The sequence below is a fragment of the Notechis scutatus genome, chromosome Z (genome assembly GCF_049901735.1).
Source record: "Notechis scutatus isolate UNSWTSFEM ecotype Mainland chromosome Z, rNotScu1.2, whole genome shotgun sequence".
NCBI classification, from domain to species: Eukaryota; Metazoa; Chordata; class Lepidosauria; order Squamata; family Elapidae; genus Notechis; species Notechis scutatus.
In genome coordinates this window covers 91,128,060-91,137,616 of record NC_142025.1, presented here as the reverse complement: position 1 = coordinate 91,137,616, position 9,557 = coordinate 91,128,060, and the positions used below count along the sequence as shown (strand labels likewise).

General features: G+C 43.3%; 1 protein-coding gene across 2 annotated transcripts in view; it reads left to right on the top strand.

The window, feature by feature from the left end:
* The first annotated feature begins 3,631 nt into the window (after window positions 1-3,631).
* Window positions 3,632-9,557, top strand: part of CACNB1 (calcium voltage-gated channel auxiliary subunit beta 1) — a 67,851-nt gene continuing 61,925 nt past the window's right edge. For both annotated transcript variants that reach the window (XM_026679754.2, XM_026679752.2), the window contains exons 1-2: window positions 3,632-3,872; window positions 7,942-8,028. In XM_026679754.2, coding sequence (XP_026535539.1) covers window positions 3,786-3,872; window positions 7,942-8,028 — 174 coding nt within the window. In that variant the 5' untranslated portion in view covers window positions 3,632-3,785. The remainder of the gene's footprint in view (window positions 3,873-7,941; window positions 8,029-9,557) is intronic.

Genomic DNA, 9,557 nt, shown 5'->3' with positions numbered 1-9,557 from the left:
ATTGGAGTGGTTCCATCTCCATTTTAAACCATTGGCTAACGTGGTTTAAACATGGTCTTAATTTAAGAGATTGCAGGCTATAACACACAAAAATGTTCAATTTGTATGATATCTTCCTGACTAAAATTAATTATTGTATGGGAATTGGGATAGATCAAGAAATAAATATGGCATTTACCTTTAATAATTCAAAATTAATTAAATACTAGATATCCTGTGACCCACTAGGTTATTGTTTCAAAGGTATTTCCTTGCCAGATTCCTTAATTTCTTCAACAGTGGCAGAACTTCTAATGTATTAAATGTCTATGGAGATTCTTAGTCATAGTTGTCTCAAAAAGTGCTTTTTCAATTGGACAATGTTTTTTTCCTTGAGAAAGAAGACATTTTACTTCTCATCCAAGAAGCTTCATCAGTTCTGACTGGATGGTGGTGGGGATGGAAGGATTTAATTCTGATGCTTCTAATGTACTGCCTTAAAAATCTCTTAAAAATTAAAGGAAATATTCAGATATAGGTGCCTTGAAAATAACCCATACTGAACTGTATAGCACCATCAAATATCAGGAACTGACCACAGGAAATATTTAACGACATTCTGCATTATATCATAAAATGGATTGTGATAACTTTGTGTAAAAATGCTTTATAAAATTTGCATAATTATATTTCCATGTGAATCATGGGTCCCACACTTTGGATGCATTCTATAAGTTAGCCCAGGGGTGTCAAACTCAATTTCATTGAGGGCCGGATCAGCATTGTCTTCTGGGGGCCAGGGGGAGGGGCGTGACCGGGATGGTCATGGCTGAGGGCATAGCCAGTTGACGTCACTTGCGGAGATCATGCCTGTGAGGGCTGGGCAGGGTTGGGAGGGAATCCAGGGGTCTCCGATGTGTAGGATAGTGGGTGGATGGCTCGTCACTCGGGATGAGGTGAGATGTGGCAGGGGGCGGGGCAGTTGCAGCCTAAAAACATCATCCTTTGTGTGCGGGGGTGGTGGTGATGGCTTCCAGCTGCAGCCGCAGCCTGCTGGCCACTCAGCTCATGCATGCTGCAGCTCCACAACCCACTGGGCTGGTTGTCTAAGCAGCAGGTGGAGGTGAGGGAGAAGAACATGATGTGGACCACTGGACGCACTTACTCCTTCCCACTGTCTGTTTTGGTGTGCGGTTGGAGAGCAGGTTGCCACTGGTTATCTTCTCGCCCCACTTAGCCTGCATGTGAATCTTGCCCTTAGCCTGCATGTGAAGCAGGTTCCCCTCACGCACCCAACAGAACTCAACCTGCTGCGGGCTGCTGCCACTGCCACTTAGCAGACCCACCCAGAGGCAGCCAGCTAGAAAGGCCGAATAAAGATGGTAGAGCATGCCCAGGCCCAGCAGGCAAAAGACAGCCACCGCAAGTGGGGAAAGCCAAATCCCCATCGGCGCCATGACCACCCAGGCCCAGCATAGATGGGGGTAGGCATGCCTGGCTGGGCCTGGGTCCCCTCGGGTACCGCCTTTTAACTGCTGAGCCTGGGCATGCTCTACCATCTGTACTCAGCCTTTCTAGCTGGCCACTTCGCCTTCTTCAGGCTGGATTGGCCTGGTGCTCCTGGTGGCGACAACAATGGCCTGATGGACCTGCATGAGCAGCTGGTGGCCTCAGTGTTGGCAGCGGCCCATAGCAGTGCCAAGGTGCGTCTGGTGGTCCACATAATGTGCTTCATTGCCTGCTGCCACCACCTCCACGCCTGCTTCTTGGAGGGCCAACTGTGGTGCCCCTACTGCTGGACACCTCTCCCCCACGTACGCGCGCACATATACACACACGTGTATATGGCAGAGACACTGATATGGGTGCAGCACTGAGCTGCAACATGGTAGCATCCATGCCAGGATGGGGTGGCCGACCTGAGGTGACGCTTGTCCGACATCTGTGAGCAGGCACACATGCCACGATAAGGTGGGGTGGGCCAAAGCAAAACAGGCCAGCCCCTTAGAGTTTCCAGGATGGCCCCATGGGCAAAATCTGACCACATCACAGGCCGGATTCGGCCCACAGGCCTTGAGTTTGACACTCGTGAGTTAGCCCATTTGAAGTATATGTCTATGGAGATTCTCAGTCATCCAGGTCATGGTTGTCCCAAATGTGGGTTTTTCAAGAGGCAACTGGACTGGATAAAATACATAAAGTTACATGGCTGAGTTCTGAGATGCCCTTAAAGAATGGTTAAGAAGGCATCTTTAAGATGCAGTTAGCAGGGTTTCTGAATGAAAGGAGGAATATTTCTTGGCAAAAGAAATGAGCAACTGCAGTAATATGGAAACAGGCTGATGGGATTAAAAAAAGATAGAAAATTTGCACTTACTGACATTATGAGCCATTTGCAAAGCATTTTAAGCCATAATGTGGTATGCTTATTCACCAGCCTCAAAGTTAAGCAAACTATGGCTTGGTATGTTGGTGAATCAGCCTGTATCTTGTAGTTTCAGTGACTTGGAGATAATGTTTCTTAAACCAAGCACTACTAAGCATCTCAAGGGAGAAGACTGTCAAGTGAGACAGGAAGAAGAAAGGTACAGTGACATCTTGCTGTATATAGGATAATCTTGCTAACCTGTTGCTGACTATCCAGATAATAAGGCATAGCACATCTGAAAGGCATTGGTGTGGAAAAAAAGCAGATATAGGAACTAGACTGTACCTATATGAAAATTCACCTGGAACAAACCTCATAAATAAATGAGACATTACTGATTGTGTTTGAACATGATCACTTATAGCTAATTTAACCAAGTAAATTTTATGGATTTACGTAACACCACAAACTAATTACACAATCTGGATTCATTCAATAAAGCAACCCTGTGTTATTAAAGCAACCCTGAATTGGAGGGAAGTGTGAAAAATTATCAGTGTTTAATGATGCATTTGAACCAAATTTAATTCCTGATCATTTTATTGGCAACTGTATGGAATTGCTTTGCCCTGGCCTTTTGCAAGGTAGTAGGTTGACTTCCCAGCCATGGGGGTGCTTAGCGGTCTCTCATTCAGTATTAACTCTACTTAGTTTCAGAGTCCACAAAGGGCCAGTAGTCAGATTTGGCTATTCTCAGTTACAACCTGAAATCTTTCTGTACGACACAAATTTTGCAGGGATTTCATGAGAAGATGGAGAGAGTGAGAAAAAAAAAACCTGAATTGGAAGCAAAATGGTCGTCTGCAACCTTATGCTAGATCACGGAGCGAAATGTTAAAGGTGAATTGACAAAACAAAAAGGGAAAAGGTATAAGCTATACCTATAAAGCTATAAACCGGATGGGAAGCTCGACAAATTTCCTTCCATTCTGGTTTCCGAGATGGGACAGCAGCAGGTGGACCCCAGAGGAGCTTTGAAAGGAAGCTAAGCTAGACGTGAGACCATTGACGGGAGCTTCCATTTTCTCTTCCCCTCCCCGCCATCTGCTTGGCCCCACTTCGGCTCAAACCACACCCACCCCTTCTTCCTTCCCCTGGGGAGCTGAAGGAAGCAGTCAGCCCTTTCCAGTTGCCAGGAAGCGCTCGTAGGCGATGCCCTATGATTGGAACGCTGGGCTCATCCATCACGGCGGCGGCGGCGGCGGCGCGCGCGTAGGGGGCCTCCTTGCTCATCTTAGCCGTCAGGAGGGGCCATGCCGAGGCTACGGGTTTGAGGACGCTGGTGGTCGGCTCCTTGGGCAGGCGAAAGGCGACCCCAATCTTCCCTGGCTTTCACCATGAGTCCGGCGTGAGCTCAGCCGACAGCACAGGCGTCTCCATGGTGCAGGACAGCGGCATGTCACGCACACCTTACAGCTCCAGCCAAGACATCCAAATGGAGGTCTTAGACAATCCTGGCCTCCAGGTGCGTAACCGCCAGCCCGCCCTTCAGTCGGCTGCACCGGTCGGACACCTTGTAGTCCATTAGGCGGAGGGAAGCTTGGCTGTGAGGTGGGAAACTTTGGACGTGGAGATCGTGTCCGAAAGAAAGGAGGGGCAGGGGGAAAAAACAGAAGAATCGCGGCAGCGGGAGAAGGAGGGAGTGGAACGATCCAGGAGGGGATGCGACTGGGGGGGACCTTGCGAGACTCGACCCGGGCTGAGGCACCCATGTTCTGAGCTGAATTATTCCCCACCCCCCCGTCTCCCCAATCTAGCACGTAACTGAGAGAAATGTTTTTGCTGAAAGGGGATGGGGAAGGGCACGCTGTCGGTTTCCATGGATCGTCTCTGCTGCCTCTGATCTTGAACTGCCGGCCACCCAGGAATAGTCAGGCTCTCTGGGATTAGGTGCTGAGGTGCAATTCACCGAGTAGGACAAAAGGGGGTGCAGGGACGGCTGGTATGGGGGTTCCGGTTAGTCCAGTGAAAAGTGTCGCTCAGCTTCAGGCCTTTATCTTCTCCCTTGCGATCTTTAAGTCTGCCCAAAACCATCGGCAGCGGCACTTCCAGACTAGACTGAAAGTGAGAAATCACCCCGGTCCTTGAATTTCACAGGGAGGGGGAGATATACATGATCTCATGTTTGTGCCTTTTCATATTTCTTTAGCACTTCCTCTCTCTTCCACCCATCCCCAATGCCCAATCCCCATACTAATTGGTTAAGAGTAAAATGCCTTTGAGACTGGTAATAAGAGAAACCCTTCAGGCTGATTCCAAGAAGGACTTTCTGAGGTGCATCAGCCTTTGATTACTAGTGCATCTTTCCAGATGTGTCAGAAGTCCCAGCCAGCTGTGATCAGGAAAGTGGCCTGGGAATTAAATTACCTCCATTGTTTGCCACTGAAATTCAGATATTTCATCTGGGTTCCTTCTCAAATAGAAATCAAGACTAATGGATTCAAGATTGGTAATGATCCCCCAGTTTATGTGGGAAGATATTTGTAGGGGTCCGAATAAAGATAATTGATTATATATCTAGCTATGAATAAAACCTGAGATTTAGTAATAAAGGTTTTCTCTCCTTCTACGTTTCTTTAACTACTTCAGCCAGGAAATTGATGAATCTAAAAGCAAGTTTCGGATAGATAAGAATTGACAGAATGATGGAAATATCTTTGATGTTTCAGGATAGAACAAGATGCAGGGATGAACTGTTCTAATTTGGGGGGAAATGATTTGATTGCACTGTTCATCCTTTTAGATATGTTAAATGTTGTTCCCACAATCTTCTACTCCTGTGTTTTAACTTTTCAAAGCAAGGAGTTTATAATCAACAACTCCTAACAGTTACAGTATAATGACACCATATTGACTATTGCTAAATGTTTGCTTAGCTGCAAATTTTAGCTATAAGAGCTCCCAAAGCAATATTTACTGGGTGGATTATTGGAAAATGAATGGTGTTTTTATCTGCCAGCCACTTTTTAAGGGAAAAATTATTGGCCTGAACTGGAAATAAGGGATTCTTGGAAATTGCTGTACTGTATGGTTTTGATGAGCAAAATAGAGAAGGAGAGAATATTGAATATTAATAAATCTAGACCAGCAGTGGAAGTTGGCAAATGCCAATGTACTCTTTATTGTGATGTATAGTATGTGGATAATGAGAGAATAAAACTCAGTGGCAGAATATTTTAAGAGATGAGGTTGAGCTACACGAGTCCTTTAATATGACCCCAAAGATAGAAAATATCAATTTTCTTGTGCTCACTTATGAACATTCAGAGTTTTAAAACATTTCAAGATAAAGGTAGATCTTAGAAGGAAGACAGAGAGAGATCAAGTTGATAAGGAGGTGGCAGTTCCAATGCTCTCACTTAATGAAAGAATCAAATGGAACGTAAGGTGCTATTCTAGATTTTTCTGTGATGGGTGAACGTGTGGTCCTTTGCAAGATGAACCTCATGCAGGTAGCCTCAAAAGCAATGCTAAATTGAATACGTGTGAGGTGGTAGTGGGCTGTTTGGAGCTAAAATTCTTTTGTCCTGCTGTTCATGGTCCTCCACGTGTTGGACCCTGACTGCGTATTGCAGCTATGAGTGACGCACGTGCCTGATTTAGAACAGGGAGAGGAAAAGCCTAAAAATACCAGCCTCATCTCTGCCTTCTTTTCTTGCCCAGCTTGGCCTTAGAACTACGAGAACCATGCCTGTGGGGGCGTAATAACAATGGGCTTCTCCTCAAGCAGCTGTCCTATCTCTCTCTCTCTCTCTAGAGACATGCTTGGGAAATGTCTGGCTCATTCCTGGTTCCACCCCCCCTCCCAGGATCAGTGCAAAGGGTTGATTGATGGGGGAGGAAACATTTTCCCTTGGGATATGGACGGAGGCATGATTCTTAGAAGCAGGTGAAGGAAAGAAGCTTAAATTGATAGCCTCTCTCCTAAAAAAAGGAACTTGATATTGCTCGCTTGCTATGAAAAGAAAAAGCCACAGGTTATAACTAGTGGATGTAAGAATTAACTGACCAGCAATATATATGGGGGTAAGGTGTCTTCCTGGTTACACAGGCGGAGGAGAGTTTGTTAACGACAGTTCACTTAGCGACCGTTCTGAGTTCCAACGGCCCCTGGAACCACTGTCCGACGACCGTTTTTCAGCCTTACGACTTTCCTTTTTACTTTTAGTAGAACCCCTCAATTTCCTCAAATGAAAATTGCACTAAATCCCCCTGACTTTTTTTTTCTGTTCAATAATCTTCTGGTTGGATTATGTCATCTAAAGTGTAATATTGACCCTCAAATGCTGAGAAAATTATTCATGATCTTCTCAGTAGGCTTTCCCACAGCCTTGATAAATCAGCTTTGGTATTCAATTTCGATAATCAGGACTGAATTTTAAAAAAGGGTCATGATTAAAGAACATGGACATTTGACAGTTCACCACTTAGGCTTTTAAACTGGATAAGGTACCTGGTCGATGAAGTGTGAAAAACAATGAACTACCAATGTTTCTCTCTCAGCTTGGAAAAAAAGTGAGGAATATTGGTTATGATAACTCGGCCAACTCTTCCTAACTTTTCCTAAAGAAGGTCCCGTGGTGGAATTTTCCTCAAGCTGCTATATTGACTAACAACAAAAAAGGAGCAACAAAAAAAAGTAAATAATTGGGAATTGCAATCCTTACAACAAAGTCCCACCCTTTTTATGTGTTGCATATGAGGGTGACAGAAGTTTATAGACCAATCAAGCCAATAAAGGATCCTCCCATTGCAGAATTCCTGATGTAATGCATCTAAAAAAACATGTGTTTTTCTAACAATAGTTCTTTTTCAAATTACAATGTATTGCAAAGCCTTGCCATGTGGTACAACACTGTTAGGCTCAAGGTTTTGTGCCTTGCTGCAGTGCTTGCTTGTGTGAATTTAGGGAACTGACCCATGTGTGTCAAAACAAAAGCAATGAAATGGTGGCGCACGCCATTAAGGTATTTACACTTCAAAGAAATATTTTTTTGGGTTTTTTTTAATGTTCTCCCGCTTTGCATTTTTGCTTTACATACAATAACACAGTTAGTAGCATTGTAATAGACCTTTGTAACAGGATTTACATAGCACAGTTTGTTTAGTGAAGAGACATTTCCATTCTATTGGGTTTTGTGAATCATGATTTATGATTTAGAGTTATTTGTGAATCAGGTCACTATGTCTTGTTCAGAAACAAGTGAATTTGGTGAAACAAATCATTGTTTTCTGCAGCATGCAATGGCACCTGCAGCATGCATTCTCTGAAGATCTCTAGCATCCTCACTAAGGAATTCTGGGAGCTGAAATCCACACAACTTGTTCTCACGGTTGAGAAACATTGAGTTAAAGACTATGGAACATATTCTTCAACTGTCTGAAGATGGGATTTATATCATCCCTCTGCTGAATTAGAGCATAGCTCTACTCCAGCATTGTGTGTATCTATTCTTTTTGTCACCTACTTGCCTACTTGTGTATGTTTTTTCTGAATTTGTGCTACTCTTGACCTTTATATGTTTTCCCACTAGGGAAAGTATAGCAAAAGGAAGAACCGCTTCAAACGCTCCGATGGCAGCACCTCTTCTGACACAACGTCAAACAGCTTCGTCAGGCAGGTGAGAGCAATCAAAAAAGATAGCATGAATTATGCTTAAAGGGAAGATGGGCAGGGAACAACTACTAAATTCATGACTTAGAAATTAAAGGTTTGGGTTGATGTCATACTAAACTGTTGTTTGCTGTTTTTCTGCCTTTCTAACTTGCCTTCCACTCAATTTTGAGTCCTGTCAACTTCATGGACTAGTTCCTTGCATTTGTGAAATAATTTGCAGCGGCTTATATATATTAGAACCCCTGGTCTCTAACCTAGTGCTTTCACCATTACTGATTGTTTAAATATATATTATTAAATTATAAACATCATTCTTGCAACCATAAGGTAGTTGGTATATTCAGGGTGAGCATATTTCTAAATTCAGTCATGGGGCTTTTCCTCATTTGCACCTAGCCACGGCACAAAAAAATCCTAGCAACGTTTTTCTGCCATGTCCCCATGAGACTGCTTCACCTCCAGGAGTGTCTGCAGGATGTGGTCAAACAAGTCGAGATGATTGAAGCTCCATCTGCTTTTTATGTACAATACAATATGGCCACCATCTTCACTTTTTTTTTTATCATACTCCCTGAAAATCCATCTGTCCAGCCCAACATGAGCAAGTAAGTTTAGACTATTCTTAGCTATAGTAGGTTTTAATCGCCACACCCTTTTTCAAGCATCATCCAAGGGCAACTCAAGGAAAAATGAAGTTACTTGGTGGCTGAAACAGAGGCAATGATGGTTGAATTAAAGGATCAACCAAAGGGAAATCAAATATTATGTTGATAGCAAATATTAGCCTAGATTAGTTTTCTGCTGACTCAAAGGCAGCCCTTCGACTCAACAATGGGGAAAGTCCATGATTTAATATGTTTTCAAAGTGTTTGCCGACCATGATGGGTTCCAGGTGAATAGTCTTCAGCTCCCAGAATTCCACAACCATAACCATTGATGAGAATTTGTTGATATCCAGTCTCTGACAACTTGCCACTGGTGGAAACAATAATCTTCTTAATGTACTTTAATTTCAGTATTCACATATTTCTGAGATTTCTTTTCCCAGCCATCAACAATTTTTTTATTGCAAGGTTGCCATTTTCTTCACCTGTTGAACATGAGCAATTCAAAGAAGAAGAAATAACTGGAATTTCAATGTGGGGAAGAAATTGGGTTTCTTCCCATGTACACTTCAGTAATTTCTTCCTTGATCTAGAAGTCTGTTTGCTGTACTTTTTATTTTTTTTCTTTCTATTTCTCGCCAGTTTTCAAAATATCGCCAATAAGCCAAAGGTCTCTAAAGTTTTGGGGGAAATAAAATGATGAGACATTTACTAATACTTCATCCTTTCTTTTTCATTTCTGAGATGTAAATTTCTAATTTATTTTCCTCCTCCTGTTCCAACTTCTAGTTTTTCCCCACACACTGTTTATTTCTTTTTGCGACTACAAGTCCATACCTTTCCCCATGGGAAGTAATAAAGTGGCTGAGAAAAATTCCCACTGAGGATCAAAACTTGGTTTTTGCTTTTGAGAGCACTGTCTAAAGCA